The sequence below is a fragment of the Coregonus lavaretus genome (assembly GCF_964263955.1).
Source record: "Coregonus lavaretus genome assembly, chromosome: 1".
Lineage (NCBI taxonomy): Eukaryota > Metazoa > Chordata > Actinopteri > Salmoniformes > Salmonidae > Coregonus > Coregonus lavaretus.
The window spans coordinates 32,786,865-32,799,636 of NC_139988.1; the positions used below are offsets into that span (position 1 = coordinate 32,786,865).

Below are 12,772 nucleotides of genomic sequence, written 5' to 3' on the forward strand. Positions count from 1 at the left end.
TACACCTTAGCCAAATACATTTAAACTCAGTTTTTCACAATTCCTGACATTTAATCCTAGTAAAAATTCCCTGTTTTAGGACAGTTAGGATCACCACTTTATTTTAAGAATGTGAAATGTCAGAATTATAGTAGAGAGAGATTTATTTCAGCTTTTATTTCTTTCATCACATTCCCTGTGAGTCAGAAGTTTACATACACTCAATTAGTATTTGGGAGCATTGCCTTTTAAATTGTTTAACTTGGGTCAAACGTTTCGGGTAGCCTTCCACAAGCTTCCCTCAATAACTTGGGTGAATTTTGGCCCATTCCTCCTGACAGAGCTGGTGTAACTGAGTCAGGTTTGTAGGCCTCCTTGCTCGCATATGCTTTATACCCACAAATGTTCTATAGGATTGAGGGTCAGGGCTTTGTGACAGCCACTCCAATAACTTTACTTTGTTGTCCTTAAGCCGTTTTGCCACAACTTTGGAAGAATGCTTGGGGTCATTGTTCATTTAGAAGACTCATTTGCGACCAAGCTTTAACTTCCTGACTGATGTCTTGAGATGTTGCTTCAATATATCCAGATAATTTTCCTTCCTCATGACGCCATCTATTTTGTGAAGCGCACCAGTCCCTCCTGCAGCAAAGCACCCCCACAGCATGATGCTGCCACCCCCGTTTTTCACGGTTGGGATGGTGTTCTTCGGCTTGCAAGCAACCCCCTTTTTCCTCCAAACATAATGATGATCATTATAGCCAAACAGTTATATTTTTGTTTCATCAGACCAGAGGACAGTTCTCCAAAAAGTACGATCTTTGTCCCCATGTGCAGTTGCAAACTGTATTCTGGCTTTTTTATGGCCGTTTTGGAGCAGTGGCTTCTTCCTTGCTGAGCAGCCTTTCAGGTTATGTCTCGCTGTTGGCTGGGCTCCCTGCCTGTGTCATTAAACCCCTACAACTCATCCAGAATGCCGCAGCCCGTCTGGTGTTCAACCTTCCCAAGTTCTCTCACGTCACCCCGCTCCTCCGCACACTCCACTGGCTTCCAGTTGAAGCTCGCATCTGCTACAAGACCATGGTGCTTGCCTACGGAGCTGTGAGGGGAACGGCACCTCCGTACCTTCAGGCTCTGATCAGTCCCTACACCCAAACGAGGGCACTGCGTTCATCCACCTCTGGCCTGCTGGCTCCCCTACCTCTGCGGAAGCATAGTTCCCGCTCAGCCCAGTCAAAACTGTTCGCTGCTCTGGCACCCCAATGGTGGAACAAGCTCCCTCACGACGCCAGGACAGCGGAGTCACTCACCACCTTCCGGAGACATTTGAAACCCCACCTCTTTAAGGAATACCTGGGATAGGATAAAGTAATCCTTCTACCCCCCCCCCCCCCCCCCCCAAAAAAAAAAAACTAAAAAAAAAACATTGTAAAGTGGTTATCCCACTGGCTATAAGGTGAATGCACCTATTTGTAAGTCGCTCTGGATAAGAGTGTCTGCTAAATGACGTAAATGTAAAATGTAAATGTAATGTCGATATAGGACTTGTTCTACTGTGGTTATAGATACTTTTGTACCTGTTTCCTCCAGCATCTTCACAAGGTCCTTTGCTGTTGTTCTGGGATTTATTTGCTCTTTTCGCACCAAAGTATGTTTATCTCTAGGAGACAGAACGCGTCTCCTTCCTGAGCGGTATGACGGCTGCGTGGTCCCATGGTGTTTATACTTGCGTACTATTGTTTGTACAGATGAACGTGGTACCTTCAGGCGTTTGGAAATTGCTCCCAAGGATGAACCAGACTTGTGGAGGTCTGCAATTTTTTTTCTGAGGTCTTGGCTGATTTCTTTTGGTTTTCCCATGATGTCAAGCAAAGAGGCACTGAGTTTGAAGGTAGGCCTTGAAATACATCCACAGGTACACCTCCAATTGACTCAAATTATGTCAATTAGCCTACCAGCAGCTTCTAAAGCCAAGACATAATTTTCTGGAATTTTACAAGCTGTTTAAAGGCACAATCAACTTAGTGTACATAAACTTCTGACCCACTGGAATTGTGATACGGTGAATTATAAGTGAAATAATCTGTCTGTAAACGATTGTTGGAAAAATTACTTGTGTCATGCACAAAGTAGATGTCCTAACCGACTTGCCAAAACGATAGTTTGTTACCAAGAAATTTGTGGAGTGGTTGAAAAACCTAAGTGTATGTAAACTTCTGACTTCAACTGTATTTGGCTGTATAACATTTAGAAGTTGGCCCTTTTCAGCTTTAGAAGAAGTGACTGATACATTCTAACTTCTGTTCCTATAAGCTGATAGCATAGCTAATAGCAAATCGGTGGTGGTAGTCAGTCGTTTTTACTGTAATGCAGTTTATTGGTGACGATGGCATGAACATATATTGGGGTTGACATCCATACAAGCATTATATTCAGATTTGTGTGAAATACACATACAGTGCATTCGGAAAGTATTCAGACCCCTTCACTTTTCCCACATTTTGTTACGTTACAGCCTTATTCTAAAATGGATTAAATAAACAAATTTCCTCATCAATCTACACACACTACCCCATAATGACAAAAATGAAATACCTTATGTACATAAGTATTCAGACCATTTGCTATGAGACTCGAAATTGAGCTCAGGTGCATCCTGTTTCCATTGATCATCCTTGAGATGTTTCTACAACTTGATTGGAGTCCACCTGTGGTAAATTCAATTGATTGGACATGAAAGGCACACACCTGTCTATATAAGGTCCCACAGTTGACAGTGCATGTCAGTGCAAAAACCAAGCCATGAGGTTGAAGGAATTGTCCGTAGAGCTCCGAGACAGGATTGTTGTTGAGGCAACGATCTGGGGAAGGGTAGAAAAACAATTCTGCAGTATTGAAGTTCCCCAAGAACACAGTGGCCTCCATCATTCTTAAATGAAAGAAGTTTGGAACTTCCTAGAGCTGGCCTCCCGGCCAAACTGAGCAATTGGGGGAGAAGGGCCTTGGTCAGGGAGGTGACCAAGAACCCGATGGTCACTCTGACAGAGCTCCAGAGTACCTCTGTGGAGACGGGAGAACCTTCCAGAAGGACAACCATCTCTGCGGCACTCCACCAATCAGGCCTTTATGGTAGAGTGGCCAGATGGAAGCCACTCCTCAGTAAAAGCCACATGACAGCCCGCTTGGAGTTTGCCAAAAGGCACCTAAAGGACTCTCAGACCATGAGAAACAAGATTATCTGGTCTTATGAAACAAAGATTGAACTCTTTGGCCTGAATGCCAAGCGTCACATCTGGAGGAAACCTGGCACCATCCCTACGGTGAAGCATGGTGGTAGCAGCATCATGCTGTGTGTGTTTTTCAGCAGCAGGGACAGGGAGACTAGTCAGGATCGAGGGAAAGATGAACGGAGCAAAGTACAGAGAGATCCTTGATGAAAACCTGCTCCAGAGCGCTCAGGACCTCAGACTGGGGCGAAGGTTCACCTTCCAACAGGACAACAACCCTAAGCACACAGCCAAGACAACGCAGGAGTGGCTTTGGGACAAGTCTCTGAATGTTCTTGAGTGTCCCAGCCAGAGCCCGGACTTGAACCCGAGCGAACATCTCTGGAGACCTGAAAATAGCTATGCAGTGACGCTCCCCATCCAACCTGACAGCTTGAGAGGATCTGCAGAGAAGAATGGGAGAAACTCCCCAAATACAGGTGTGCCAAGCTTGTAGCGTTATACCCAAGAAGACTCGAGGCTGCCAACTCTAAAAACATGTTTTTGCTTTGTCATTATTGGGTATTGTGTGTAGATTGATGAGGGGAAAAAACGATTTAATACATTTTAGAATAAGGCTGTAACGTGTAACAAAATGTGGAAAAGTGAAGGGGTCTGAATACTTTCCAAATGCACTGTACATGTGACTCTGGATGACAATATAATGATGTTTGTTTCCAATATAAGGGATATTTTCCTAAAGAAGTTAAATCCGCTTCATGTTTTGTTTCCTTGCCATGATACTAACGAGTATCGCGATACTGATATCGTCCCGGATCTATCATTAACACCCAAAATAAATAAGACAGGATAATTTGCGTTAGCTCATTTCTAACTGTTCTAGGTGATTTTACACTATAGTAAATTACATTACCTCTCTGTGCTGTGTTTCAGGGGTAGCACAACTTCGGACTGCACGGGGCGCCCTGCCCCTCTCTCACCTGGCCAGACCCACTGCCTCTCTATGGACCCCTACCCCACTAGCTCCTGCTACCTGGATACAGACCAGACATAGCAGCTTCTTCAACAAACGTAAGTGCTGGTGTTCCCCAACTCTCAAGAGTTGATAGAGCACCTATTTTAAAGCTTACAGTGGGGGAAAAAAGTATTTAGTCAGCCACCAATTGTGCAAGTTCTCCCACTTAAAAAGATGAGAGAGGCCTGTAATTTTCATCATAGGTACACGTCAACTATGACAGACAAAATGATTTTAAAAAAATCAGAAAATCACATTGTAGGATTTTTTTATGAATTTATTTGCAAATTATGGTGGAAAATAAGTATTTGGTCAATAACAAAAGTTTCTCAATACTTTGTTATATACCCTTTGTTGGCAATGACACAGGTCAAACGTTTTCTGTAAGTCTTCACAAGGTTTTCACACACTGTTGCTGGTATTTTGGCCCATTCCTCCATGCAGATCTCCTCTAGAGCAGTGATGTTTTGGGGCTGTCGCTGGGCAACACAGACTTTCAACTCCCTCCAAAGATTTTCTATGGGGTTGAGATCTGGAGACTGGCTAGGCCACTCCAGGACCTTGAAATGCTTCTTACGAAGCCACTCCTTCGTTGCCTGGGCGGTGTGTTTGGGATCATTGTCATGCTGAAAGACCCAGCCACGTTTCATCTTCAATGCCCTTGCTGATGGAAGGAGGTTTTCACTCAAAATCTCACGATACATGGCCCCATTCATTCTTTCCTTTACACGGATCAGTCGTCCTGGTCCCTTTGCAGAAAAACAGCCCCAAAGCATGATGTTTCCACCCCCATGCTTCACAGTAGGTATGGTGTTCTTTGGATGCAACTCAGCATTCTTTGTCCTCCAAACACGACGAGTTGAGTTTTTACCAAAAAGTTATATTTTGGTTTCATCTGACCATATGACATTCTCCCAATCCTTTTCTGGATCATCCAAATGCACTCTAGCAAACTTCAGACGGGCCTGGACATGTACTGGCTTAAGCAGGGGGACACGTCTGGCACTGCAGGATTTGAGTCCCTGGCGGCGTAGTGTGTTACTGATGGTAGGCTTTGTTACTTTGGTCCCAGCTCTCTGCAGGTCATTCACTAGGTCCCCCCGTGTGGTTCTGAGATTTTTGCTCACCGTTCTTGTGATCATTTTGACCCCACGGGGTGAGATCTTGCGTGGAGCCCCAGATCGAGGGAGATTATCAGTGGTCTTGTATGTCTTCCATTTCCTAATAATTGCTCCCACAGTTGATTTCTTCAAACCAAGCTGCGTACCTATTGCAGATTCAGTCTTCCCAGCCTGGTGCAGGTCTACAATTTTGTTTCTGGTGTCCTTTGACAGCTCTTTGGTCTTGGCCATAGTGGAGTTTGGAGTGTGACTGTTTGAGGTTGTGGACAGGTGTCTTTTATACTGATAACAAGTTCAAACAGGTGCCATTAATACAGGTAACGAGTGGAGGACAGAGGAGCCTCTTAAAGAAGAAGTTACAGGTCTGTGAGAGCCAGAAATCTTGCTTGTTTGTAGGTGACCAAATACTTATTTTCCACCATAATTTGCAAATAAATTCATTAAAAATCCTACAATGTGATTTTCTGGATTTTTTTTCCACAATTTGTCTGTCATAGTTGACGTGTACCTATGATGAAAATTACAGGCCTCTCATCTTTTTAAGTGGGAGAACTTGCACAATTGGTGGCTGACTAAATACTTTTTTCCCCACTGTATCTATCCAATCATTATCAGCTAAGCTCTTCAAGTGAACAAATCAAATCATTATTAGCTGACGTCAGCTCTGACATATGCTCAACCTTCACTAAAATTGTGCTGATATTCACAAAGCGAATCATCCCTGACTCCGGTCTGGTCTACGAATGTAATATCTTGATACTGCCCCAGTATTACCAGAAACAGCACTATAATATAGACATAACTACTTGAGAATTTTAATAGAACTCACTTAAAATGGCCTGAGCTCGCTAAGTGAGACTTATTCACAGTGGTGGAACCTGTCAAATGCAGAGCTTCCACAGGGAGGTGTATGTCTGTCAGCTCAGCACAGCAGAGGCAGGCAGCCACACTATTTCCTGCAGCTTCTCCCTGAGATAATTACCCATGCTAAATCTGTCACCACCGGCTCCGTCTCAGCCTATGCATGGAAACCCAAACACACACCCATCATTCCTCTCACTTTATTAACCTGCCGCCTTCAGTTGACGCTCTCTCAGCACAATATTTATATTTACAGTATACATACTCAAGAGACATTGTCACTTTGATTGCTTTGTATCTCCAGACTTTGCTTTGGTGTATCCTATGATGTTTCAGAACACTTTTAAAAGATTTTTCTGGCAAATTATTCTTTATCAATGAGTTTTCACAATTGACTGACATCCGGTTGAACTGTTTTGGCCAGACTGCTTTGGTTATTTTTTGATAGGAAAAGGTAAACTTTTCCAGAAGATGTGGAACGCCAGAATTGTCACTAGATTCTATATTAACTTTAGTTTGTTATCTTTATCACATAAGTTAGGCTAAAACCTAGTCTAATTTGATTTGATGTGATGCTGTGTTTACTAATGTGGGACTCGGACATGATTGTTTCTCTGCCTGATGCCAGGCTTTCTAATAGCTGGACATGGCAGCCTAGCCCAGGATCATTACTACTGCGAATGAAAGCTGCTGGGCTGCCTGACTGGCTGACTGACTGTTGGCAGAGCAGATGCTGCTGATGCATTTTTAAGTTGCAGAATCTAATGATAGTGTCAGACATCTGATATGAGCATCTGAGTGGCCAGCTTCACTGACTGGGCACGGAGAAGGAGTCAAGAGAGAATGAAAAACAGCTTCACTGACTGGGCACGGAGAAGGAGTCAAGAGAGAATGGAAAACAGCTTCACTGACTGGGCACGGAGAAGGAGTCAAGAGAGAATGGAAAACAGCTTCACTGACTGGGCACGGAGAAGGAGTCAAGAGAGAATGGAAAACAGCTTCACTGACTGGGCACGGAGGAGGAGTCAAGAGAGAATGGAAAACAGCTTCACTGACTGGGCACGGAGAAGGAGTCAAGAGAGAATGGAAAACAGCTTCACTGACTGGGCACGGAGGAGGAGTCAAGAGAGAATGGAAAACAGCTTCACTGACTGGGCACGGAGGAGGAGTCAAGAGAGAATGGAAAACAGGGCCCCTATGCTTGTACACAGTGTCAATGTAAGAAATGTTGTGAAAAGGTATCACTGAGTGATGAACTTTTCAACAGACTTCTGCTCAAGGGCTTGGTGCTTTGAAGATAATATTTTCACTAGTTCATAACAAATTGTTGGAGATGAGCTGGAATCTTTTTGTTTTATTCTCACTCAGAACTCTGTTCAGAATTCATGTTTGATTATATTTTGTCTCTAAACAAGCGTTACTGAATTAGATGTGCAGTATGCCTCTTTGCTGCTTTAGTTTGCATCCCATTTTAAGTCTTGTAGCAAAGAAGTCTCCTTGCTATGGGAAAAGTGAGGGAAAACAACTTGCATACTGTAGAAGAGCCTGGCCTGTTGTTCTTTTCATGCCTTTCAACTTTTTTTTGACTATCATCTGTTGTAGCATGGTTGTGCCATCCAAAAGGAGAGATGGATGGAAATAATCAAAGTTGGTGTGCATTGGCCCCCAGGAGTGAGACTATTGAAGTGCTCGATGCTGCTAGCATTGGTTACAGTTTTTTGATTGACCAGTAGAATAGTTAAGTGCATTGATCTAGAATGGATTAAAATTCCACACTATCTATCTAGATCTAGGACTCCCTTTTCAAACATTCCTCATGGCAAGGACACTAGATTTAGCTTCAAGCAAGGTTTGACTCTTTGACAATCATAGCTTTTATTTGCCTAGTGCTTTGTTGCTTTGCTGTAGTACAAAGCTCAAGCACACTGGTTACATCTCCCTTCACATGCTTTAATTAACTCATAATCAAATCTCTGTGTGGCACCGAGCATCTCCTTCTAAATCCTTGAGAAGCAAGCAGACCGGCTGAAAATAGATTTGATTTGGAAAAAACAAACCAGCATTCTCAATCTCTGAGTAATAGAGGGTGTTTGTTTGCTGGAATGCACAGTGCGTTCTAGCAGGTTTGATTAGTGCATGACTGTAGATGCAGATTGTAATTTCGGGGCTCTTGTGTTGGAGGTCGATCCCAGACTTGTTGCATTGAGATGAGTTTACAGAAGCAGCACAAAGTCTAAAAACATTGTTGTACTTGCAAATGTGTTTACAAATAGTAATATTATGCAGACTGTGTTCAGACACTCAGGTACTTCAGGACAAGGGCGGCCTGTAGTGAAGGTAAAACTGCTTTCCTTTTTTACTTTCGCTGTCTACACAAGTAAATCTACATCAAAGAGAAGGTTCAATATATTTCAAACTCTTTAGCGTTGTTCTAATTTTCTATTCCTAGAGTTTTGTAGGTAGGTAAAACATATATAGGCTAAGATCATCCCTGGTCGTGACCCCACTCTCTGACAGTGTCTCAGGGGGTGTGGGATATGCAAAAAAACACATTTTCATTTCACACCACACACTTGTACAGGTGTGTGAAACAGGACAAATATAAGCACCCCCTATTTAAATACCTTTTTATTAATCAGTATCCTACAGGCAACGAGACGATTGTTTTCAATATTCTGGACAAAGAGGGATGCTCCATTGAGGTTGCCAGATTAGTCAGATTTGGCAATTAAATCCCTATTTCTGTGTGTTATCATTGCAGTGACAGCAGAGGAGCTTTGGAGGGGAGTTCTGGCAGAGACGGGTGCCGGTGCTCGGAAGGGTCGTGGGAAGAGGACCAAGAGGAAGATGAAAAAGGATCTGAACCGAGGCCAGAACATCGGAGAGGGTAAGATGGATATATTGTTTAGATCTATTTCATTCATAGTTATTTCTATGTCCCTGTAACTCAAACATTTTACTTTATGTTGGAGAAAGATAGTACACCCACTACGATTGGTTGGTATCATGTATATTTCTGTCTTTAATGCCAAACCTGAATTTGAGTTTGGATATTGATGGCTAAAGTTTGATCTGAATTTCCTTCTGCTAATGGGCAGTAGACAGACACTCTCGACTATTAATCTTTTACTAGTAATATTTTATTAATTACATTAATTTATAATGAACAGATTAGTCCTCTTTCTCTTATCATCTATCTCAGTGCTGTTTAAAAAGTGGAAATTCATTGAGAGTGTTTTATTGCTGAGCTGTCTGCGGCCCAGTCAGTCTCTCTCTTTCTTTTCTGGCCCTTTTCAAATCCATCAAACCCTACAGATGTGACAAGATTGTGTAATCAGTGCCACATTGGTTGAAGCGCTGTCTACTCCCTGTAATCATTGCCCCATCTCTCCCTTCTGTGTGTCTGTCTGTGTCTCTGTGACGCCTATTCTTTATACAGTCTGTAACGTATAATAAAGTTGAAGTTAGTGCTCCGTTTGAGTTGAGTTAGTGCAGTGGAGCGTTTAGGACAAATTAATGCTCCTTTCCGTAACAAACCGCCTAACCTCTCTCTGTGTCTCTGTTAGGGCGCGGGGGGTTCCTGTGGCCGGGGTTGAACGCGCCCATCCTGAAGAGTGGGACCATACAGAACATGTCTCGCCGCGGGGAGTCAGAGCAACAGGAACTGCAGGCAGAGCTTCTGCGACAGCGCGACGAATGGGATCGCAGGAGGAAGATGAGGGTGAAGAGGGAGCGAGGGTGGACTGGCAACTCCTGGGGAGGCATCAGTCTGGGGGCCCCTGACCCTGGACCCAACGGAGGTACTGTGTGTGTGTGTAAAGTGTGCACATTAGGGATGTAACGATTCACCGATGCACATCGGTCCCCGGTTCAAATGTTTTAAATATGAGCAATCCAAATGTAGCATGCATCGGTAAGAAAATAGATTCAAACGTTATGAATCTGCAGTTTTTTGCTCAAATTACTTTTTTCCTACCTTCCGAAAATACCTCTCGTCTTTTGTGACAACTGCGTCCTCTCCTTCAGTGTCAAACTAAGCATGTCATTATGTTGATAGTCATTGATCTACAAGTCATTTTGCATGCCGAACAACCCCAGGCAATATCAGTAGCCTAGTCAAACTGCACGCTGACCGTTGAGAGCTAGGCCTATTCCTGATCTGGCACATATACACATCACCTTCAGCATTCAAATGTTTGTAAAATGGCTTGCGCAATATTAGGCTTTATTAGTTGAGTGACAACCATGTAATTTATACGGTTATTTTTTATTAAATGCACTGTTGAAAATTGTGTTTTACCGGAATAAAATTAGCCTAAGCTACCGCCGGAGACAACTCTCATCTGGCTATAGGCAGTGGTGGAAAAAGTACCCAAATGCCATACTTGAGTAAAAGTATATTTTAATAGAAAATGACTCAAGTGAAAGTCTACTTGAGTAAAAGTCTAAATGTATTTGGTTTTAAATATACTTAAGTATCAAAAGTAAATGTAATTGCCAAAATATACTTAATTATCAAAAGTAAAAGTATAGATCATTTCAAATTCCTTATATTAAGCAAACCAGACGGCACCATTGTCTTGTTTTTTAAATGTACGAATAGCTAGGGGCATACTCCAACACTCAGACATCATTTACAAATGAAGCATTTGTGTTTATTGAATCCGTCAGATCAGAGGCAGTAGAGATGAGATGCCAGGGGTGTTCTCTTGATGTGCGTGAATTGGACCATCTTCCTGTCCTGCTGAGCATTCAAAATGTAACTAGTACTTTTGAGTGTCAGGGAAAATGTATGGAGTAAAAAGTACATTATTTTCTTTAGTAATGTAGTGAAGTAAAAGTTGTCAAAAATATAAATAGTAGAGTACAGATACCCAAAAAAACTACTTAAGTAGTACTTTCAAGTATTTTTACTGAAGTACTTTACACCACTGGCCATAGGTAGGCTATATGCTGATCGGGGCTTACATTAGATTTTATATTGATTGTTCAGTTTTACCATCAGCAATAGTTTTGGTAGTTTTGCTTGAAACGATCAGTATTTATGGTCATTTTTAGATATACAGGGTAAAGGTGATAATTTCGTAACGAGGACCGCAATCACTTTTGTGTGTGTGTGTGGGGAAACTTTTGCAAAAGGAAAACATCGCCCCCTAACTGACAGTGGGGTGATAGATTCCCAGTTTCCCCACACACACACACTTTAGCTCAGACAGATCCAGCTCATGAGCTCCATCAGCAGCAGATTACAATTTAGAATGGAAAATGAATGTGTTTATGCAACAAAAGTTAGTGCATTGAATCATTCCTCTAATCAAACTGAATCACACCAAATCGTTTCAAGCTAAAACATATCGTTCCTGTATTGAATCGAAGCCCATGTATCTAAATACGTATCGAATTGTCTTGAAAGGGAAAGATGCACATCCCTAGTGCACATACTTTGAAGGACTGTTTTTCCAACAAACATCAATCACTATTATTGTGAAGTAGCATTATCTTGGATCAGATTTAATATTGTTGCTATATTATTGAAGCAAAGCGATCTGCATTCCTCACACACACTCTGACATGCTTCCATGCATCACCTCTGGCCTAGCTGTATTATAGTAATGACAGAGCGTATTCCTCCAACTAGGCATATTTACAACACTGGGCCATTCCTCCTAGCATTCTATCAGCATTCTATCTGCTCCGGTAATCAATACCCCTGGTGGTAGTGAAATGGCAGGTTGGGTCACTCTTTTCCTTCTGAAAGCTCCAAATGCCAGCAGCCTCCACGACTCGGTGCCTTTCAAACGCTGCACCACACGGTAAAGGCTCAGTCCACTGGGGAGAGCACAGCCCGTACCTCTGTCTGGAAAGGGCAAATGTCACCTGGAGCTAGCAGGGCGACAAGCAGGAAACTGAGAGCCAACCGAGCCTAGCGAAACACAATGAAAGGCCAGTAGAGACCCTTCCCCTCCCACCAACCCTCTCCAACACTAAGGCTAACCAAAACCTGTGATGTAAATTCATTACATATTACCAATATTTCTATGAAATGATCAATAAACTTTGAGATTATTTTGATCAAGTCTTTGGCATTTAAAATTATATACAGTGGGGATAAAATGTATTTAGTCAGCCACCAATTGTGCAAGTTCTCCCACTTAAAAAGATGAGAGAGGCCTGTAATTTTCATCATAGGTACATGTCAACTATGACAGACAAAATGAGAGAGAAAAAATCCAGAAAATCACATTGTAGGATTTTTTATGAATTTATTTGAAAATTATGGTGGAAAATAAGTATTTGGTCAATAACAAAAGTTTCTCAATACTTTGTTATATACCCTTTGTTGGCAATGACACAGGTCAAATGTTTTCTGTAAGTCTTCACAAGGTTTTCACACACTGTTGCTGGTATTTTGGCCCATTCCTCCATGCAGATCTCCTCTAGAGCAGTGATGTTTTGGGGCTATCGCTGGGCAACACGGACTTTCAACTCCCTCCAAAGATTTTCTATGGGGTTGAGATCTGGAGACTGGCTAGGCCACTCCAGGACCTTGAAATGCTTCTTACGAAGCC

At 42.5% G+C, this 12,772-nt stretch overlaps 2 protein-coding genes across 2 annotated transcripts in view; both read left to right on the forward strand.

Annotated features, from left to right (window-relative positions):
• Positions 1-12,772, forward strand: part of LOC311134805 (sodium/calcium exchanger 1-like) — a gene marked incomplete at both ends in the record, with an annotated part of 795,938 nt that overhangs the window by 448,435 nt on the left and 334,731 nt on the right. The window lies entirely within an intron of this gene.
• Positions 1-12,772, forward strand: part of LOC311134850 (small ribosomal subunit protein uS5m-like) — a gene marked incomplete at its 5' end in the record, with an annotated part of 30,317 nt that overhangs the window by 4,348 nt on the left and 13,197 nt on the right. Inside the window, 3 exons of the mRNA XM_084168627.1 lie at positions 4,140-4,277; positions 8,965-9,090; positions 9,770-10,003. Of these exons, the coding sequence (XP_084024753.1) occupies positions 4,140-4,277; positions 8,965-9,090; positions 9,770-10,003 (498 nt within the window). The remainder of the gene's footprint in view (positions 1-4,139; positions 4,278-8,964; positions 9,091-9,769; positions 10,004-12,772) is intronic.